General features: G+C 43.4%; 2 protein-coding genes across 2 annotated transcripts; both read left to right on the top strand.

Annotated features, from left to right (window-relative positions):
• The first annotated feature begins 2,038 nt into the window (after positions 1 to 2,038).
• LOC149329802 (fibronectin-like) lies at positions 2,039 to 16,408 on the top strand. Its single transcript, XM_089559636.1, has 7 exons — positions 2,039 to 2,143; positions 4,686 to 4,761; positions 7,011 to 7,289; positions 10,512 to 10,793; positions 12,190 to 12,468; positions 13,463 to 13,747; positions 16,113 to 16,408. Exons 1-7 carry the CDS (start codon positions 2,078 to 2,080, stop codon positions 16,346 to 16,348), a joined length of 1,503 nt encoding a protein of 500 aa, XP_089415762.1. The 5' UTR covers positions 2,039 to 2,077; the 3' UTR covers positions 16,349 to 16,408.
• A 715-nt stretch (positions 16,409 to 17,123) lies between these two features.
• Positions 17,124 to 20,305, top strand: LOC149329801 (uncharacterized). The gene is made up of 3 exons (XM_089559306.1): positions 17,124 to 17,180; positions 18,961 to 19,244; positions 20,095 to 20,305. Exons 1-3 carry the CDS (start codon positions 17,124 to 17,126, stop codon positions 20,303 to 20,305), a joined length of 552 nt encoding a protein of 183 aa, XP_089415432.1.
• The last annotated feature ends 2,806 nt before the right edge of the window (positions 20,306 to 23,111 follow it).

Below are 23,111 nucleotides of genomic sequence, written 5' to 3'. Positions count from 1 at the left end.
ATACGATCCCTTTAATTAGTTGCATAGTCACTAGCATGGTTTGAAATTACCGCACTGTGACGTGACGACCGTTTCGACCAATTCTAAAGCGTGAGATTTTTATCGACAACTCCTGCTTACAACAATGAGGCATTAAAGGCTTCCGCCTTAATATAGAGCTATTCGCATCAGTTGCCGCTACCACGTTGTGGAGAAGTTTACCGCCATAGTACCATATTTTTAAGGAATAAACCGCTTGCTCCGCCAGCCGCACAGCAGTGTTCGTATGTCCGGCTACCGAAAGATAACGGCTCGCCGTCGCTACGAATGTATATCGAGGTATCAAGATATGAAAAATTGCTCCCTCACTCTCGTGCGGGTGTATATCACGCATCCGCACTTCTGAAATATCTTCCGCAGCATCTGGTTGCTCTGCACCTGTCGGGAATGACGAGGAAGCAGGTTTCGTCGAGTCAGCTACAAAGGCATGGCGCTGTTGCGCTGCACCGGTACTCAGCAGATGATCGCACGGCGTCAAAGAGCTGAATTTTGGAGTTCCAAACCCGCTTTAGCTTTAACGTCAAGTGGCCTCCTATGTTCTTCTGGTTATAGGATATGCGCTGTGTTCTTACGTTCGCTCTTGCGGTGGAAGCTTACCGACATGGTGTTTGCCCCGTCGGATGCTTCTCAGGGAAAATTCAGCGGCGCAAAGCAGCTTTGCGCCGATGGAGCGAGGAATTTCCGGCTTCACATGAGTGTCGTAATATATCATGCACTCTTCGGTAAACTACAAGAACATGTCGTTAGTTCAGATTTATTCGTATCTTTTCTGCATTTGATAACCTCTTCACTTCATTACAAGCGGAACAACTTGTAAACTTAGCTTGCAGTGTCTTGTATTAAACCATATGAAGTAGCAAATGATAATAAAAACTGAAGTTCATTTATGCCCTGATGCACCTTAAGCCTTCAACTTATATTGATGTATAGCGAAGACCACTCTCAGTTTAATAGGCTCGAATTTTATAATGAGATTTGCCGCCACACTATGGGTTGTTTCGTCTTATATGGAGCCTCTTGGTCTCTAATTTTTCAATTGTTTAGCTTGCCTATTCTCACAAAATAAAATAACATTACCGTACTTCTAGGACACTGGTACGCTTGGGGTCCTGAGTCATTGCGTATAAGGGGTGGAAAGTTTTCCTTTAGTACAACTTGTCTTTGAAAACATATCTTGTTACCTGATCATCACCAGCTGTTCCTTACCCGCACCCCAGTTTTTTTTTTCTTGTCATAGCAAAAAGCAAATAATTCTCGCGAAGGATTATTGTCTGGAATTTCATTTTTCATTGCGTTTGTTTAGATCTACAATCACGAAGAAATCAGCATGACAAGGCGAAGCATAGAACCAATCACAGGTCCAGCTGATCAGGTCGCGAGGCAACTACCTGCTGCCGTACACTGACGTCATAGCCAGTCCACCCGAACCACGCGAACATGCTTCGCCTGTTCTTCTGGCCACCGCCACGCAGCTCTTTTTAGAGACGGACTGGCGCCAATAAAGCTCGTCATGTTCGGCAAACAGGTCGCTGTGTAAGGAGTATTTGCAACAAGCCTAATGCAGGGGCAAGAGAGGCAGCAGCTACAAGTGAAACCCCAATTTTATCAGAGTGGTCTTCGCGTAAGAAAAATGTGCTTTTGCGGCGGCTTCTATCAGGCCGTTGCCCACGCAGGGTTTCACGTTTACGCTGCCTGCAAAGTCAGGAGAAAGACTTGGGCAAGTGGAATGACGCCAGACGGATGGAGTAACGAGATGAGCACCGCAGGGACGACTCGAAAGTTTTGGGAGATTCCAGACGACCTTGTTCTTCGTCATGGCCTTTGCGTCACGTACGACTTGCTCAGAGTCGTCTCGCCGTGACACCCTATACGCGAGACAGAGCGGCGGGTTACAAAACTTACGCTCTGATATCTCTGACTGGCGATGATGCGATCGCAGCTGCCTAGTGGGATGCTATAAAGGCGCGATGTCAGAGAAAGGCAAAAAGAGCACGTCTGAGGCTGCGTCGACCATTTTATACGTGGCTGTTCTGAAAAAATGAAGAAAGTAGCAACTTTGTTCTTATTTCTATGGGCATACCTTTTGGCGTATTCTGGCATAGCGGTAAGTCTTTTTCTCGTCCTCTTAATACGACATACTTTATAGACATCGGCTCTGCGGTTCCAAAACGAATTTCTTTCGTCGTTCTAAAATTTTAGGCGATCAGAAGGAAATGAAGCTGCGGTTAAAAAGAAGAAAGTTACCTGTAACAAAGTGTGTTTTAAACATTTAAAGTTCATCACAGAGACCGCAAACCATTTTTTACTAGATTGCACTGAAATTAAGCGTCGCAAATATACAAGGATGCTACTAAAATATCTTGTGATGGAAAATTTCCTTATGTCATACGAACTTGTCAGTGAGCAGAACATTACCTGAGGGCATTCTGATAGCGCTCGAAAGTAACAGGCGTTATTTCGGTTAGAGCTGTACCTTGCACGTACAACTTTTGCCTACATTTAGAAGCTGGATTAATCTTCAACGCGCTATCCCAGATAAATGCAGGTAAGAAAGTAATTTTACTCGCGAAATAATTGAGGCGTCTTCGTGCTAGGCAAAAACTGCCGTTTCCAAACACAAGAATTAATGGACTCCAATCGCATTGGATTATATCTTTATGGCTGATCCGGTTAGACGCAACAGAATCGCTTTTCTAGGCGCTTTGCTAGCGCGCAGATTACAATATGTGGCCGTAAAAGAGAATACACAGGAAGGCCTTACCGTGAACAAACAGTCGACTATGTATGGAAACATTCAAATGAATAGAAAGTTTCTCACACTTCTCTCCCAAGGCTCTTTCACACTTGACCATTCGGCGGCGTCAGCGAGTGCAATTCACCGCCGCGGCAGAGATTCCGCCGAGATACCCAGCGGAAAGGGCAATTTGTTCAGTACCAGTTTCTCACGCCAGAAACATCCGCCAATTTCCGCTCTCTAGAGGATGAGAAGGAGGGTGTTGCGTTCCCTTGGCGACATTCATGACGATGCCCTTTGAAGCAGGACCCCACGCTTCGGATTTAAGTCCCGTTGTTATGGCCTTTTGTATTATGTTCACTGGCAAAAAATAGGGCTCGGTCTTTAGCCTCGTTCCATCTTGCCGGTAACAAAACTTATACGCGATAAATTTCCTGTAGTGTTTATTTCCATGGATGGTTTTGGCCCTTATAGGTCTAGCATCGGCGTGTCGGTTTGTTGAAAAAACGTTTCCCGTTCTAGCAACCAGGCGGTGCCACTAGGCGGAGCCTAAGGTTACGTTTCTGCATGTAGACGCTGGGCTAAAGGTGAGGGTGTGACAAGTAGCGCAACGTTCAGCAAAATGCCTCTTTGTAGCGCAAGTAAGCGTGCGTACGCTAATGATACGTAGACCTCGTCGATTTGCATTGTTTTCGAACCATATCTGTACATGCCGCGAGCAGACCACACACAGACTACGAGGTCCGAAAGAACCCGTTTAACAGAGAGCTTACAGTCGAAGCGGCGACGTGGTAGCCGAGAAATGTGAACGAGGGAGCACTCCGGTAATGGAGAATTTCGCTTGCGGTCGCCGCCGTATGGCAAAGTATAAACGAGCTTTAGTGCTCGAATAGCTGTAATTCTCAATCATCGAATATTTCGGTTTTCCAGCTTCACACCCGAACTTGTCCAGTAAGGATGATTTGTGGCGATCCATACAGTCAGGAAACTTTTCGAAGCTTAACTGATTTCGATAGCGCTACGGGGGGTCAAGTGGCATTGCTTTTGTTAATTTTTTTTACGGAACTACATAAACTCCTGAAACATTTAGCCGTAGCTACAGCTTGAAGACGCTACGATATCATCCAAATCAAATTCGAAATGTATAAAAAGGACTTGAAAATCAACGCCCGCACAAAACTCTTCACGAGAGATGGCAATCAGCATGCACTAACTGTCATGTTGGTTCCAAATCAGCTTGCCCAAATTCCTACAATGTATTCACCTTTGGGGCAGAAACTTGGTGGGTAAGACTTGAGAACAACCTGCAAAGGAAGCCATATGCTATGGGATGAAAGCGTTACGGGAAACTAAGAGAAAAGAGTGCACATTAGGTTAAGGCGAAAACTCAAGTTTTGGCATCCTACTGAAACATGAAGGACATGAGAAATTATTGCTGGAACACAACATTAAGGACATGGATGGCATTGAACTGGTTGCAATGAATGCGGGGTAGGGTTAATTGAGGCGATCACTGAAAAAGGCCTTTAGGCTGCAATTGATGTAACTGAGATGATCATGATAATGATGGTGGTGATGACGAATACTTCAAGTGCTTCTTCTTTTCGTGAAATTTCAAAGTTCCGCTACGTGATTGCTCTCGATCAAAGACAACTCTCAACCTACTTCAGGCATAAATACGTGGAAGTAAAAGAGGGGGTTACGATGCTTAAATCGCAATTGTCGGCATGGTCATAAGATTTAAGTACTCTTTATTTACGTCGCTCCTAGTTTTTGTTGAGGTCGTGGTTGTGAGAAAATGTGCGAGAAGGTGGATGTAGTGGAGGTCGTCATCGGGAGGGCAGTGAATGAAGAACGTTTAATATTTCCTTGACGTCATACTGATTTTCCTCTTCGTTCTGCGTTTTTACAGGCTTCCGTTGGGCACAAAACAGATGGAAAAGAGCTTCGACTTTACCGAAGAAATACTGACAACAGTTCCGATGACCGTAAGTGATGTGCTGCATTTTGGATGCAGTCTTCCTTCGCTCCGAATCTTCAATGGCGGTCCAAAGTAGGCATTTAAAATTAACCTGAGAGGGCCTTTTCATTTGCGGGACGCTACTTAACTTAAAATTTAAGACTGTGTGCGCTTAGAAGGCCTACTTGGATTCTGCCGTCGAATTTGTAGAGCATAAATAAACTTTACACTGCTTTTTATGCGCTATGGACCAAAATGGTGAGTGATTCTGACTATGTGTTACAGCGTCGAAATTCCAAACCAGGCTGGATTTACCAGAAACATCAGATGGTGTATCCTCCCCAGAAACGTTGTTCTGCAATGTTGTTTCAGATTTTTTTTGTAAAAGCGCAATCACGAAAGTCAGAAATGATTACCTAACTGTCAAAGAAAATTTGTTTTGGTTTTTGTTAAGATTATGATAACGACCACGACCGGCAATTCACCACGATGGTGAATTGCCAATTTTAATGCTCGATATTTTAACATTGAGCCAATCGTATTTTTTACACTTCCGTCTCAGTTACTACAACTGCAGGCATCCTAAGTTTGCCTTTCCGATTTGGATCACTGCCTGCAGTTTCTGGTGGAGATTTCGAACGCTTTTTAGAAACGAGAATCACAACCGCACTTAAAAAATGTCAGCTGCTTCTTCTTTCCGGCAGAACTGAGCAACTTGACGCCGTACGGTGTTCCTGAATTGGTGTGTAACTGGACTTACTGGCTTGATTGAGAGCAGGTAGTTGTTCAGACCATTGCATGCGACTGTCACTAGCTGTGATTTCAGTCATTACAAACGTCAGAAATCTGTTTCGAAATTGGACAGTCCATAACATACTCCAGCACTTGCGATTGTTGCTAGGAGGACATTACACATTTGGTCCCTAATTAAAGGGCTATGATGACTGACCCCGGTTGTTAAGATTCAGTGCTTCCTAAATGATGATGACAGTATAATGAAAATTCTTTCTCTCTCACGCATTGCTACCCATTGAAATAATATACAAGTTATTTCCTACTTTACATGCATACAATCTCAGTATAACGTCCGGAAAACCAACCCGCTATACAAGTAAAATTGGATTGACTGCGTCCATCGAAGCCAGTCTGTCAAAATTGTGTAAGCAATGAGCGCCTGTGTACGTGCGCAATTCATAGACTGTGTGTCAACCGAGTGTACAGCTAGTTTGTGAGTGGTACATTTGAGTACGTTGTCACATCTTCACTTTCCATTCTCACTCGACATTTTCCTTTCCTTCTCTTTCAATATCGGCCGTGCGGAATAGCAGGCCAGCGTCGTCTCCTTCAGCTGACAGCCCCCCCCCCCCCCCCCCCGCCTTTCTCCCATTAACCCCCAGAATGCTTATGTGCAATTTTTTGTAGGCTAACAAGCACAATTTTTACTTCCTCTCTCCCATACTAACAATTTACGCTGCGAAATTCAAAGTTAAATTTAATAACTTTGAGACGCTTGAAATGCGTTTACTGGAAGCTTCGCTACTTTATGAGAGTTCCGCATAATGCTGTAAATAATAAATGCTGCATTGAAACTATGCCTGTATTTCCAAAAGACAACATCTAAACAAGTTTTATTTCATTGTACCTTATAGGCTGGTTCAGTGCCAGATTGTTATTTTATCTAGTTGTGGGAGCTTTGTTCGCTTCGTGCCTTTTCTAATGATAGGTCCCGCTGAACAGAACAGGTTGTCACACGTTCCGTACCCAGCCTCCACAGGTGCACTTAGATGAAGACAAAGTTCAAAACTGCGTGCAAAGACATTACGGTGGAATTTTTTCCAGGGGCCTCGATTAGGGTCATGAACAGACTTTAAATGGCACATTTCTGGGTACTAATATATATTTAAAATATTTTGCATCTTAACGTTTTAGAACAAGTGCGGGAGTTTGTAAAACAATATTGTGTCAGTGAATCTCCTGTTACATATAGAGCTCGACACTATATGTAACAATGTGTGAATAACAGTAAGAATGTTGCCACAGCGAAATAAGCACTGTATCTGCATTATTCAGCATAGACGTAGTTAAAAATTTTTTACGAAGATTTTGATCTCTTTCACCATACACGGGATCAAGTTTTCGCGAACTGCAGGCCCTCCACAAACTTTGTGAAATTTAGCTCATCGCACGATTTCACTTGTTCTGAAAACTGTGAGTAGTTCCACTTTGTCAAGTAAAATATAGTGCACTAATTAATTCTACTACCAACTTTCGCTGCAGCTTTGCGCATATTTGGACTCGAGGCCATAGTCCACGGAGGGAACCGGGCCACAATTCAGTGGGAAAATGCCACTGGACCCCTAACTGGCTATAAGATTACAGTATGCTTAGTTAGCGAAAGGCCGCGGTGTGAGTCTGCTGAGGGTCTTACGACAAGCAAGAACCTACAACATCTGACAGCCGGAGCAACTTACGAGGTTCAAGTCGTTGCCTTCATTGAAGCACACGGCAACAGGACAAATGGAAAACCAGAGAAAATACATTTTACGACAGCACAAGGTAAGAAAGTTCCTCCACAGATTAACATGGGCCAGGTATATAAATCCATCGCCCCTATAGGTAGCGTGAAGTGAAGTGTTTTGAGAATATTGCAGCGCTATAGAAAGTTATAGTGTGGTACAAACGGTGTCGGAGTTAACTCATGTTGTCTGCTAACATTTGCAAAACAGGTAGACGATTATACAGGCAAATTAAAGTGCCGAAAATCAGCAGCCAAAAGGAATTTCACAACGCACCTCGCATATATTTTCGACATTCAAGAACTTTATGCAGTTCTCTGAGATTCATCATTAAAACGTTTCTTTTTTTTGAAGCCAGCAAAAGCAATTCGAAAGCGTTGTACTGCTAGGAATAAGTGTCGAGATTTTGTTCGAGTTTTTTTGTGAACGGTTGAAATGTGTAATTGAATTAAATAATTAGGGCTGTTTTATTATTTTTCGGGCATGTTTTATGGGTTGTCTGTTCACTCATCAGCACCAAACACCTATGGTGAGATTGCTTTATCCCTGATAGCTCACAATATTAGGGTACTCAGATTTCATTTTGTAAGTATACTTCCTCCTCTTTTTTACTTTTTGGTCCGATTTAGTTGCCATATTCTGCCACAACTGGCCTTGTCATACTAGCGTGTTCGAGCTATTCTATAGGAAGCTTTAATAGACATTAGAAACTCTTTCTCTCTTTCAGTCTGACGATCGCGCCTGTTGTCATAAAACTGCATAAACTCTAATTACAGGAGCTTATAGAAGACCAAGAATAACAGCACTGCTCACGAACTTCAGAGGATATTTAGCACACTGCTGCATGAAAAAATCTGTACCACTGGGCGGGTGAGGCATTTCTTGCCTCATGAGTGGCGTCGGCGGGATGTGTCACCACGCCCTGTGGACAGAGCGTGTCCGCATCAAGTGTCTATCATCCAGTAAGAGAGTAATTGTAATGATAAATTATGATTGAATTGAAAGTCTAAATGGCCTAAATACTAAAAAATAATTAAATGGTGAGGCAACTGATTCCCTTTATTTATTAGTTCAATTATTTATTTCACTACCCTTAGGGCCCGTGGGCATTACAAAGGGGAGTGGGGTCGACAAAATTAAAAAAAGAACAGCAGTCACCAGTAACACAAAATGTGAACAAAAATATGTATCGCTCAAATGAGTAGGTTGCAGCAAATACAAAGAAACAAATTAACAGCCATGAACCCAAAATTATTAGCAAAGAATAAAAGTAAAGTGTACCACGCAAAAGAAAAAGACATGAAACAATTTTTTTGTTTGACAGAACTGGTGCACATATTCTTTCATGCCCTTAAACAGCAGAATTTAAACAGCAGAATTTGTGAAGAAAAAAAAAACAGACCAGATTTATTTGAACCACCATGTGAGCCGAAAAGAATAAACAAATGACAGTGCGCAAGAATTCCTTATAGTATGTTACTATAAGGTTAGTTAAAGCTTATTTGAACACAGAATGGTCACATATATATTCCGAATAATTAACGAAATAGATTAATTGGTAGTATTTATTCCAAAACTAAATAAACAATCAAATAGCAAGAAATTAATTCAGCAATATTTGCTAAAACGAATAGATTGATGAGTAATTATTGAATAATAGGAAATAATAATTCAATACTTCATTAATGATAATTTAATTGAGTATTAGGAACTAACTGCTCTATCAGTAAGAATTCGTCAACGAAACAATTGACATATGAAATGAGTAATTAGATTACTAAGTGGCAGATGAGGCAACGAAACTTAAAACGACGTAAGAAAGCTTAAATGGTCCTTTAATTTTTTACCCTGTCACACTCTAACCAAGTTATGTCCAAACTTAAACTTTGCAGTTCTTCGAGTAAAGTGTATTCTCAGCTCCATTTGGTCACTATGCAGCACTGTCGTTGCCATGCGGTATCCAGTTGAGCTTGCTGCTTTTATTATTAGCAGTAAATTTCCTAAGCTTCTGATGATTATGGTTTACGGTTTATGGGGGTTTAATCTTAGGGATTTAGCTTCTGGTTTGGTTTAGGTTTGGTTTATGGGGTTTCACGTCCCAAAGCGACTAAGGCTATGAGAGACGCCGTAGTGGTGGGCTCGGGAAATTTCGGCCACCTGGGGTTCTTTAACGTGCACTGACATCGCACAGTACATGGGCCTCTAGAATTTCTCCTCCAAAGAAATTCCAGCTGCCGCGGCCGGTATCGAACCCACGTCTTTTGGGTCAGCAGCCGAGCACCATAACCACTGAGCCACCGCGGCGGCGGATTTAGCTTCTAATGAATCAAAGTTAACCATGCTTGCAAGAGATTTAAAAAAGTATGTCGACTACATTTATACCATGCAGTAAAGGAGTACTATAAAGGCTGAGTTCTGAAAGCAAAATCTGATTCACATGCTGAGAAGCGCGTGCTGTGCACTATTAAATTAATTCCAATAAATAAAACCAGAAATTTCGGCCGTGCTTTCTTACGAGTGTGTAGCGATAAATTCATGGAATTGATTTTCAGGCAGAAAAAAAGTCAAAAACTGAAATAAATGTGCAAAGCTGGGTTTAACGCCTGCACGCCGCAGAGCCTTCTTTTCATGCGCCTCCTAGTTTGGCGTTTATGGGCCCACCGAATCTCTGCATTTCTGAAAAGAGCCCAGCTCTCGATCTTAATATTCGAAGGTGTCCAAAGCTTCGTTGGTGCACAAAGTGCCAGTTATACCACTTAAATTAGACCCTACGGCCGAGGGACTTTCAACGAACTTTATACTCCCTCGGAAATCAACGGAGTTGAGGAAACGACAAAAATAACTTTTTGTTTGACACAGGCTTCCGAAAGTGTTCTCAGAGCAAGCGTTTTTCTGTAATCTCGAGATAATGATGACTATATGTAACATAATAGTAAAGTGAATAATTTTTGTATATACCAAAATAGGTAAATTGTAATGTAACATAAGTTCTTGTATAAGCACTTATTGATGAAGTAAAGGTAACCTGTAGCCACCTTTAAAGGGGGAATGATGCAATCTTAACTGCGGGCAGTGTAAATTTCGCTCTTTTTGAACAAGCGAAAAATGTGCCAATTTAACGAATTATTCACGCATTACACAAGTGTTGGCGTGATAGACATATATGCATAGTTTGCATTTCTAGGTACTGCAGATGTCGCAATACTGATGAGCATCATTATTTCATAATTTTGACTCTTTGCTTTTTTGTTTACAACTCCAGTTCCAGCTGTTGAGCACCTTCAAGTGATTTCGGTGGAATCCACATCTATCCAGTTGATTTGGGAACCAGCCGCAAACTTCTCAGTCTCCCACTTCGACATCGATGCGTGCCCCACCGACGGAGGAGCTTGTGTCCACGCGTACACAGACGAAAGGTCACATATCCTTCGAGGCCTCACCCCTGAGACAACATACAACATCCACGTTCGAAGCGCCACTGAGGAAAACAAGGAGCTGTCATTCGGTCCGGCCTCCAACGTTTCTGCTACAACAGTGCAGCTCCGTGAGTTGTCACACGTGACTGTTTACTTGCCGCGTAAGCTGTCCTATTGGCTGGGCACATTAAGGTAGAGTCTGCAAGGAAAGCCCTGAAGGAAGCAACATGAATTTACGCATGTTTCAAAAAGAGAAAACTAGAGCGATGGTGGTTGAACAGACACTATGTGGTAGCGCCGTTAACTGGCTAGCGATTTTTTTTAAAATCCGAAGGACGAGAAGCGTACACGCACCAGACAACAGACACTGTGACGAACTGACACTACGTAGCTCCTCAGGTACACATTTTCCGTGCTTTTATTCTGGGTGCGCGTAACTGCTGGGCCTCTTTGTCAACTTCGTATGAATAGCCACTCCGTAATGGTGCATTCAAAGGCTGCCGACTTGTTGTATAGTTGTTGTTGTTGCTGTTGTTGCGACTGAGAGAAAGATGAAGAGGAAAGTGCACGGGCCTGCCAACTGGCTCAAGCTGAGCCACCACCGCTGCCACGTGCAGATAGAGGAGAGTTAAAAGATAAGAGGAAAGAGTGAAAGAAAAGGAAAGACACGCGTCGCAACAACCGCGTCCGCCGGAGCGGACGCTCGCTGAGAAAAACGGATAAGCGGCCGTAGCCGCGCCTCCTCGTCACCACTTTATTGTAGAGTTACTAAGGCAAAGGCATAGGCTAATTGGAAAGCCTCACAAATCATACTGGCTAGAGCTTTTTTTTCAAACAGACAGGAAAGATGAAAAACACAAACAAAGAGGAAAGCAGTCTGTCCTCCGGGTATGTGTTCCTTGACTTTCAAATAATACATATTTATTCGACTGGTGGGTTTTCACACTCATAGCAGTTTTTGTTATCGATGTTTGTTTAGGTAGGATGTTTAGGTAGGTTTAGGATGTTTGTTTAGTTATGTTTAGGTAAATAATACATGCAGGTAAGTGTTGATTGACATACACAAATGAAACTACAAATTGTATTTTAATGTATTGGCAAGCTTTTTCAGGGCACGCCTAAAAAACGAAAAATTATGGATTTGATAGGGCACTTTGCCGAGATAAACGTTGAATGACTCGATCGTAATAAGGGTTGCAATAGCTTTCAATGGCCATCGCATATGGCAAGCAAACTTATAAGGACTATTTGAGGACTGCGTGGATGGCTTTTCGGACCAGTTTTCTAAGCACGGTTGTAGTAGTAACCATTCCTGAAAGAAAACCGCTAAGTGTAAAGATGAGAACCAATATAGCAGAAACATTGTTTTCGAGGGCTTGTAGTGGGCATGGGCTTTTTAGACATTAATAACAGTGCCAAAAGGAGAGAAAACAAGACAAGCAACAGAAAACAAGAAATTAGGTTTTTCGTTCATTGTTAATCAGCATATGAAATTTCAAAATGTTTGGTTTGTCATATTTGCAGCTCCGCTTGGCAACGTCTCCGTGAGGGCAACTTGTGACAGCTTTATCATTGCTTCTTGGAACTACACTGTTGAAGGCATCACCGGTTTCTTGTTAAATCTCTGTGCGGATGGCCACAGTTGCATAACGAGAACCGTCGACAAGGAAGACAAAGAACACACTTTCAAGTTGGATCCAGTACTGCGCCAGTACACGCTTTCCATTGAGGCGTACCTCTGGAAGGGCAACACGAAATATTCCAGCGCACTTGTCAACACATCGGTTGCATCCTTCCCCGAAGGCAAGCTAAACTTTGCAATTTATTTTCCTGCCACTATTATTCAGCTGAAACTGTCGAATTTGTTTTTGGCAGAAATATGCAGTAATTTTCTTAGTCGGATGAATCGGATTGCGGTTGGCCTTTTATTTCAGGAGTAAAAAAGAGACATTTTCTTCAGGCTCGGGTGCCAGAAGTCGTTTGGAAACAAACAAGTTGCTCCTAGGAAGTTTTTACGAGCTCGCTGATAATAAAATCAAGATATATGCATTTCAATATTCAGCAAGTTATGGATCACACTATGACAGTTTTATTTTTGAGAGAAGCTGAAAAATGCATTCAATAAAAAATATTTAACAAAGTATTCCATCAGAGCTTCAGTTGGCACAGAGAAAAATAAAAAATAAAATAGCGTTGCAAAAACATACTTAAGAATAATGTGCTAGTCGGCTCTTACAGCGGCTTGCAATTCACGTTGACTCTACAGTGTTTGTTGCATTAAATGACGAACAAGTTTGAAAGGAGTGAAACAACCATTTACTGCGGCTGATTATTTAGCGCTTTGCCCACTAATGTGATGGACAGAATACTGCTGAATGATACAGCCATAGCGTAAAGATACGTATTTATCGTAAAGCGAGAGATGACTAAAAAAAACTGTTGAGTACGGTGCAACTACGCGTGCAAAACACACGGCGAACGGTTGCAAAATAGCTAACCTAAAAAAAATTTAAGGGCAATAAGCAACGAGTTTGACTAGTCTAAAGTAGATGTAGAGCGTATGGAAGCCACTACAATAATTTTAACTGCATCTGTTTGGATGTTGTAGATACGAAAAAAAAAGAAAAAGGAAAATAAATCGCACGAAAATTTATTTTACGTTTTTAATGCACAATAAAAATGACAAAATTTTCCATTAAGAAAATTAACAGAAATTAGGCTCTAAATTAGCCATGAACTACTAATATCAGTGCGGGAACAAAATCTAAACGTTCACCTTATCTTCATCGCTTTTCAGTCCCCAGGCTCGATGGCTTCGAAGTAGAGGCGGTCTCACTGAGGGAAGTCAGAGCTACTTGGAAGGTGCCCATCGATGTGGACGTTCGTCTTCATGTTTGTGCCCTTCAGTCGCCGCGCGGCTCTTGTGTGAACTACGTCGCACATGGCACACAACTGGCCTACACCATCAGTGGGCTTTCGCCCAGCACCAAGTACAGCATCGAAGCCAGCGGAGCCGTAACCATTGGAGCTAACACATGCCTCGGCTTTGGGGTTACCCGAGAAATCACCACCCTCACTGAAGGTACTCCAGAGGTTTTCTGAATGCAAAACAATGTACTCATATTGAGCGGCTGCACCCACATGTGTGAAGGCTTAATCAGTACGCGTACGCAAGCGCGAAAGAAACTAAGATAATCCCGAACAGTTTTATATTAACCGATGATTACTTATTCGAGTATTAAGTTGCTATATATAGATTCTACTAAAATCTGCAGTGACAACAACCTTTCGACAGAATTGGCTCTCTGGTTGCGTTTGATACCTTAAAATGAACTTCGACACGTGTCTAACCAAAACTTTTTAAGTTTATCGAAACAATTGGAAGCTGGCTCGGTTCCTTCTTCAGGGGCGATTGAGGCCCGTGGCTGGTGTCTTTAGGTATGCATGGGGAGGGAGCAGGAGGCCTGTAAAAGAAATGCGGTGATGCGAATTGTGTGGGGCAGGGGGGGGGGGAATTAAGGACTGACTCTTAGGGTTGAGGCTGTGCGTCACGTTGTCACATTGCCGGGCTGTGCATTGATGGGCGAACGCGAAAGAGCGAGCGAAGTCCCTGCGCGTATTTAAGGGGCAGGTTTTCTGTTGTGCTGTTGACGTTGTTGGATGTCGTTTTCATGTGCCGAGATTTGTGCAAGAGCCTTGTTTTATAATTTGTTTCCTTTCCGAGGATGGTGATTTCGTCGAAGTTGATTCTATGGTCTGAGTTTTCTGGACATTCCGAAGACAATCTCTAGCGGAACATTCCGAAAACTCCAAGCATAGAATCAACTCTTGACAAAATCACCGTCCACGGAACGGGACAGGTTACCGAAAAGGCTCCTACCCAAACCTTGGCATATCCCAACGACCCCAAACATTGCCAACCGCAGAAAGGGAGATCTGCCCCCTGTGTGTACACGCAGGGACTTCGTTCGTCAGGCCAGAGAAGAAAAGGCGTGATTGACCATCACCGTACAGCGTGGTAACAGTACGTATAACCTTAACCTCCAGAGTCAACGGCTCCATGCCCCCCGCTTCCCCTTCCCCCCCCCCTCGCACCCTCCTCATCATCACTTTCAGTATGGATCCTCTTGCTAACCCACCATGCCTAATTCAAGACGCTAGCGAAAGTCTCCAGTCATGCCTGGAGAAGGAACCGAGGCGGCTTACAAACGTTGGGTTTAAAATTAAAATGTTTTGGTTGGAGAAGCGTCGGACTTTATTACAAAATCTGAGCTAACCGCATACTTACCTGTTGCCGAGGATACTTACTTCACTAACCGTCTGCTGTTAGTGACACTAAGGTACTAACACCCCGACAATAACGTTGCCATCAACTTTGATGGCAATTCTGGGTGCCCCTGCCCAGGGTAATACATACTTTTAATAGAGCGGAAACTACCTCGTTTCATCATCATCATCATCATCATCCTCCATTGTACCCTTAAAGACCCTGTCTGGGACATTACATTACATTACATAGCCGCCGCGGTGGCCCAGTGGTTATGGTGCTCGGCTGCTGACCCGAAAGACGCGGGTTCGATCCCGGCCGCGGCGGCTAGAATTTCTTTGGAGGAGAAATTCTAGAGGCCCGTGTACTGTGCGATGTCAGTGCACGTTAAAGAACCCCAGGTGGTCGAAATTTCCGGAGCCCTCCACTACGGCGTCTCTCATAGCCTTAGTCGCTTTGGGACGTTAACCCCCATAAACCATAAACCAAACATTACATTACATAGTTCGCCACTGCACACACGCGGATCGTCCTGAGGGCGCGCCACGTTTCCTTCTACAGTGCGCACGCCTTCTTTGTCGGGACCAACCAACGCGTGCGCAGTGGCTGGGCGTGGTATGCGGGAAGTGGTAGCAGTAGGCGCTGTGTTAAAAGTGTCTACTAACCCGTGGACGCGGTAACTCATAAAGACGCATGCATTGTAGATACGCATAAACTCATTTAATGATTTCGGCGTAACTTTTCTGTCTTTCTCGTCAATAAACCCTCTCACTCGCTCGGCATGTAGAGTGTGCGCAATTTTATGTGACAGGGAAATGAAAATACTGAAGTGTGAACGATACGACCAAACACAAGGACCTAGTGCCGTCAGTCATCGTTACTTTGTTTTTAGATTATGCAATAGCTGCTCAATTGGTATGAAAGAGTAGATATCTATATCATTTGAGGCTGAAATTAAATAAAAAGTGCAGCCATTTTTGTTCTCCCTCAATAAGAAGGGGAAACGCACTCGGTAGCAATGCGACTAACTGTGCAATTTAGCATTTTTTATAGGGTAGCACGAATAGCAAAGCTTTGTAAATAATGACTTCACAATTTTATGCTGAAGGTATCAAGAAAAAAAAAGAAACGGTTTGCTATTGGCTGAAAATGAACCCGTTCTTCTAAAATTGTCTTGCAGCTGTTTGCCGGAATGACGAAGAGCTCAAAGAAATGGTAAGGGAGCTGTCCGATAATTTGCGAGCGATGGCCGAGCGGCACAACGACGTTGAGTCGAGCGGTGAAAGCGACGCCATCCACTCTAAGTGCAAGGCGATAGAGGACAAGTTGAGGACCCTCTCTGAAGATGATCTGGCTGACTGTCTTCAAGATATCGACAAGCTTCTGGAGAGCTATCCGAGGAACGCGACGGAGTAAATGTTCGATTTCAGTGAACAGCCAAAGGCATTTTTGTTGAAATAAAATATTGTTTTGTTTACGTGTTGTATGTTGCTCTTCAGTACGTCGTTTTCGTAGCGGTTTAGAACCCGCTGATAGAGCAAATAAATAGCGGGAGCGTCGGCAGTACGCGCGCACTCAACTAAACTACATTTTGAGATTTATAGTAGCAGCTTTATTACTCTCTAAACATTTTATACAATAGGATAAAAATTTTAAGCCCCTGTCTCGCTGGCACATTTTATGTTGATCCTATTGTAATAGACCGTGCCCTCGAAACAACTGCAGCTATTAGTGAACATATGCTTACGGTGAACAGTCTCACCACCCGTTGCAACAACCCGGCAGTGGGCGAAGAAGTCGCTGTTGTTACGGCGACTACCATCCCTGCCTCTGATGGCAACCTTACGGATTCACAGGCAGTCTTCAGAAATTGCGCCGCAAGCAGGATCATTCCACTTGCGGCGAGCATCCTCGTAAAACGCACCCACCTCCTACAATCAAGTACTTGGTGTGCGTGTCTGGCCTTCAAAGAGTGATGGGGAACGGGCAGGCAAACACTTCCGCCTGAGTATTTTTTTCCCGAGCCATTCATGTCCTCCTGACGGCCACACCCACTTAAACATGCACACTACCTGCGTAGATATAACACAAATCTTTTAGCTAGCCTGCCTCAAATACTTGCCTCCCACTAAGGGCCTCCATAACGTCCAGGAAGTGCTGTTCACGTTGCATCCATTTCTTTTATCCATTTATGTTGCATGCCAAAGACCCGGGTTCCTTTGCTCTGGTGTCCTGCTTCTGTGGCGAGGTCTGTAAACTATATTTCATAAGGGTCATATGGTACCAGCGAACAACGGAGAGTGGTTTGAGTTTCGTGGCGCCACCTGGGAGTGAAGGTGAGTTTGAAAATAAAAAAGCAATTGTGACGTCATGATGAAGTTTTGGCCCCCAGTTCGAGCTTTTTCCCCCTGTATATAAAGGAGGAAATGCAAGGCCAAAGGTGACGAAGATAGAATGGTGCTCTCAGAAGTCGGCCGATAAACGTCACTCTTAATATTAAGCCAACCAAACTGCAATCTTCAGTGCTAAGTCGACTCAAAGTAATAGCAGTGAAGTGGGTTCTCAGCCGCCTCATTAGAGCGCAGTTCCACCTCCCTCGCAGACGACTTCAACTTTCATCACGCGTCAGGAAAAGGCAGGGTGGGTTTTTTTTTTGTTGAATCAAGTTCTTGAATAAATATGGCCCTAAACTGAATGCCACGATCATAAAAAAGTGAGTCACATTGTCTGAGTTATTTTGCTTCGGACACAAATGAGTGCTCCAATGGAAGTTGCTTTAAATCGAAAGCCTTGTTTTATTTACTCTAGACTACACACCCTGGCACGTTGCGGAATAAAATGAAAACAGTAGAACTAAACTCATCGGCTTAGCGCATTAACCAGCGAAAGATGGTGGGAATTAGCGGCGTTTCCGGCAGGTAAAGTCGGTCTTTCGCATATATGCCGCGGGGTGGGTAGCGATGGCTCGAGCGTATCAGACATTTTAAGCACGCGACGAGCCAAGCTGACACGCAAATATCTACTTGGCTTTGCCTTTCTGTTTAACGGACGTTTATCTACTTGACTTCAGGTCTCTTTTCGAGCATGTTTAGCCTGTTTGGCCTGTTTGTGTCGAGAACGTTGAGGTACTTGGATTATCCTCTCTGTTGCCAACTAATTTGGCCACTGCGATTCGCCGCTTTATGAGCCAGCACCAATGCTAGCAGCGCGGTATTGCACGTTCAGCTAGTATATCAACACGCCTTCGACTTTCTAGTTGGAATGGAGAATATCCGCTTCTGCCGGCACGACGAATCTACCAGCACCCCACGGCGTACACGTTTTTCGAATATCCGCCGCTGTCCCTTCTTCGCTCCTCGTCAACGAAGCATTTAACGCCACACCTTACTCTGTGCGACTTTTGTAAGTTTCATTAATAACTTGTCATGTAAACTTTCCTTCATAATTTCTTGGTATGCTGCGCTTATTTTTTTATAATTTTTATCCTCAGACTTTCAAATAAAATAATGCTTGCAGAGGCCAAGAATGCATAAGCGCCTAGTCATTTGACTGTGGCGAAGTAAAAAATTCTCCACGTGTTTTTCATTTGAACTAACAGAACACATTTTAGCGCATTGAACCGTAGACAGTAGTGTTCTTTGTGTACTTCACGGTGCTCTTAGCGTTAAGCAACCCACAAGCTAATTTGTCAATGGAGTCTGTCAAGACTCTCATCTCGAACATCCACAACAGTCAAAGAGAGAACTTCCGATCTTCGTCACACGCACACATCCATGCGACGCTGGACTCTCAAACACCTTTTAACCGGCCAGAGAATACAAAAGAAAAAAAATTGCATGTGCGTTGTTGCAAGCATTGCGAAATCGAAAATCTGCCCCTGCGTCTAGTCTCGAACCCTCAGATCTAGCGACCATCAAACACCGAGTAATCTGTTGCACCTGAGACTCTAGACCCTCGCGACAGCCCGGTAGATGTGCACAAAGCAGAAACATTCATACGAATGGCATGACGTGCTTTCTAATGTGCAGTACCCCGTCGGAGAAACATTCAGAAAGCTCAGCGGCCGCGAGAAAGAGGTCGTGGGCGTGTACCACTCGGGTCCAGTCCTGTCTTGGCTCAAGGAAGAGGTCTTGCAAAAGAAAAGGGTTCTGGTGGCGCCAGACGTGACCTTCAAATCGCACATCGCCGACATCTTCGCAACAACTGGCAGGTGTCAGCACCACGTCTCTGAGGGCAACGGTGGAATGATACACATCGTGATGGGCATCCGAAAGACGCTGCCAAAAGGGTTTAAAAGGAAGCTGAACAAGTAGTATGCAATACGTGTTTATTTTATAATTTTACGGGTGATTAATCATAAGTTCATGTAAATCCATGCAGACGCCGGTGTGAAAATTTTTTTTTCTTGTCGGGAGCAGAATGCTTTCGCTTCTACATTTCACGCTTGCGCGGTGCTTGCAACAAAACGAGCACGCCAAAGGAAATTCATGAAATTCGGCACCGCTTCACTGTCTTACGTATCTGTTCTTTCCTTCCTACTTCAAAAAAGCTTCAGCTATACAAAACCTGTGTCCTTCCGTTTCTGATGTTGAGTACTAAAGTTAATGTTTTCCCATGTTGAGGACTAACATTAAAGTTAGCTGCGTGGTAGGTGAGACAGGTATATTGTAGAATATGAATCTGCCACTGGGCTCCGTCCTCTCTTTTTTTTGTGCAGCATAAAGCCCATATGAATTTCAAATAAAAGATACCCCTTTTTAAATCATACACAGCGATTTTTTTTTAAATGAAAAAAACAGCCGCATCCTCAATAAGCAATTCGTTTTCATGGAGGAGGACTTAGAAAACGCAAGATAGGATAGTGCACTAGTGACTTTTTAGCTGCACGGAAATCAGTTCTGAGGTCTCTCTGGACTGGGCTTTTTGGCAGCTCGAGTTCGCATATCGTGGCTTTGAGCGTGCGCTTCTATACAATATCTCCAGTTGCAGCTGTATTTGCAATACCTCGCGCAAAAACACAGTCAGATTGCACAACCACTCTTGTTTATTATTACAGCTGGTTGTACACAACTTGCAGTAAAGGAGAAGAAGTGATTTTTTTCGCCTTTAACGGTAAGGCTCCTCTGACACTGTCGATGTATATTTGTTCCTCTTTATTGCAGCATCATCACAGTGAACGAGTGCAACGTCTATCAGAAGGAAATAGAATGGCGCCTCGGAAACTACGCCCTGTGCAAAAACATGAAAGACGACGCTGTAAACCCTCTTGTTTTAGTTGACTTGCAAGGTGCATTTCTGTTGTTGTTAGTTGCCATAGGTGTCAGCACGCTCAATTTGCTCTCAGAAGTATTGCTGAAAAAACGGAACATATGAGAGGTATTTAGCAAACTGAGATGTCTGAGCTCCCGGCAAGCAGTCTATCGTATTTTAAGACTCTGCCAAACAAGCCACACCGGAGTGCATCCTGTTTATTGGCAACCTCAATTTTGTTTTGCTCACCCTTATAATCGAATCCAGGATATTTAGAGCAGTAGCTTTTTATGGTTGCCGCATTTTTGCTGACAATATAAACTAAATCTTTAGGCCTTATTTAAAAACAAACATATTCACTTCCTTATAAACACAACTCAATAAAACCAATTCTTTTTCCCAAGTGTCATGCTGGTTATATAAACGGTAGTAAAGCCCTTCCACAACTCTCGAAACTCGGTACATTGAAGCTTCATTCTTTTCGCTTCAAAAAAATGGATTAAATGGGGCTTCAAAGTTTTGCCTCATTGCATTTGCTCTGAAGCGACTCAAATTAAGAAGTGCTTAATGAGTGCGTAATGACACCAGCTTAATGACGATTGTCTAAAATGCAACCTCAGAAAACTTATTACGTGACAACTGTTTAAACTGAAAAAACTCTGTAACACAGCACGGACTGAAGTGTAATCATCAATTTTAAGTTTTTCGTCGATACTGAACGATCATTGTGGTTTTGCACACCGTGTAAACTCATTTTCTCAATGGTTCACTGACAGAGCCAGAGTGAAGCTGACAAATACGGATTCGCAGGTGTATCGACTTCACAAATTTATCTCACTTCAATCACCCCTAAAGCAATTAAGATCACTCTCCGATTGGTAAACTGTAATACTCCTACGAAAGTTGGAGTTTGATTTACTGGGCTAGCCTCTAACCGCAGTACAGGATTTCACAACCTTACTTCGGTCCAATGTCTATAATATATTTGAAGAAATAGCCCCGTACACTGAAATCGTAAAAGGACTGCAATAAGCAGATTACATGTCTTTGCATATGTGGAAGCGGCAAGCGTGGATACCAACAGCAGTGTCATGAAGCAACTCGCATCCCTTCGGCCCCACCTAAGCCGCACTACCGAAGTCATGTCTGATTTGAGAAATGTTTATTTTTTGTGAGCTCCAGACATGAGACTTGAATAATTAGTCAAACAAGTTTAGTGCAGTTGAACTTGCTTCAGATAGCAAGACTGACAACCCGTGACAAACTAAAGTTGGCTGTACAATCTCCTTTGCAGCTTACATTTAATGTTGCAGTAATGATTGTTACAAGAAGAAAAAGGCACGTCGGTACATTTAGGATGACAGATTCCCCGAGCCCGTTTCCCAGAAGGTTCCGTATATATCATACACTGAATACGAAGAAGGCGTGGTGATTTAAAACATTGATAATAAGTCGCTTGTGTTCGAGAAGTTTTAAATGTATATGTTTCCACTGGGTGGTCATGTACTAAATTATCGACAAGCTAAGAACCGAGAACAAACTTTTGTATTTGTGATTACTTGATTTAGGATTTTATAGCAGGCGCCCAAAAAATCATTCAGCTGTTCTAAATGCACACTTCAATCACTGTGAAAGAAGAACACAGTCGTCTGAAGGACGAAATTCGTAGCAAGCCCTCATCAAACACATACATACTGAAATGAACATTAGAAACATGCAAGAATAATACAGGGTCCTTCACAGCAGTGATTAATATAAGTAATGATCCCCTTGAGCTATTGGTGTCTATAGCGTTTGACCCACGCCCACTGAATTACAGAAGACACCCAAATACAAAAAAACTAAGCCCCTCAGTCGTCCCTACTCGAAAAACTTTTTTAACGAAGGAACGTATCGAGGAGCCGAAAACGAGAAACTCGACCGCCCCATAACTGTGGAAGAGGTTTACGCGGCCATAAGAAACACCACCAGAAACACGGCAGCCGGAGCGGACAGAATCGACAACGCCCTAATCCGCAACCTGAGCGACGACCTCATACAAGAGCTCGTCAGCTTTCTTAACAAACATTGGGAGGCGGAGACGGTTCCCGAAGATTGGAAACACGCCGAAGTAATAATGATACCTAAACCTGGTAAAAAGCTACAAATTGAAAACCTCAGGCCCATATCACTCACGTCGTGCCTTGGCAAACTTTACGAACGGGTGGTAACTTTAAGACTGCAAAATTACATGGAAGACAACGACTGTGTACCACATACCATGTTCGGCTTCAGAGCGAAGCTCTCGACGCAGGACGTTCTCCTCCAAATACAAGAAGATGTCCTGCGAAACGTACCTCGGACGGGAGAAAATGTCATAATGGCCCTGGACATCAAAGGGGCATTCGATAACGTCAGCCACGAAGCGATCCTTACGGGCCTAGACAAGCTGGATTGCGGGCGCAGAATCCACGGCTTCGTCAAAGCCTTCCTGTCCGACAGAACTGCCACCATCGGCATAGGAGACCTTCGATCGGACAAAATTCGCACTCCAAATAAGGGAACACCCCAAGGGTCAGTTATCTCCCCCTTACTTTTCAACATAGCTATGATAGGCCTAGCTCGAAAACTAGAGAACATCGAAGGCATCAGGCATGCAATGTATGCTGACGATATAACAGTCTGGACAAACACGGGTTGTCTCGGAGAGAAGGAAGAAAGGCTACAGCAAGCGGCCTCTTGTGTAGAGCAATACCTCGCAGAAAGAGGACTCGCATGCTCGACCGAGAAATCGGAACTGCTGAGAGTCTGGAGAGGCAAGCAAAACCGGACCGTCCCAACCAACGAGGACCTAAAACTCAACGTCTACCTTGACGGGACACCCATACCCGAAAAGACAACAATAAGAATTTTAGGCATGTGGGTTCAATCCAACCAGCGCAGTACTCAC

This window comes from Amblyomma mixtum, chromosome 9 (assembly GCF_055824585.1).
Source record: "Amblyomma mixtum isolate Tamu chromosome 9, ASM5582458v1, whole genome shotgun sequence".
NCBI lineage: Eukaryota > Metazoa > Arthropoda > Arachnida > Ixodida > Ixodidae > Amblyomma > Amblyomma mixtum.
This window is presented reverse-complemented; position numbering and strand designations above follow the sequence as displayed.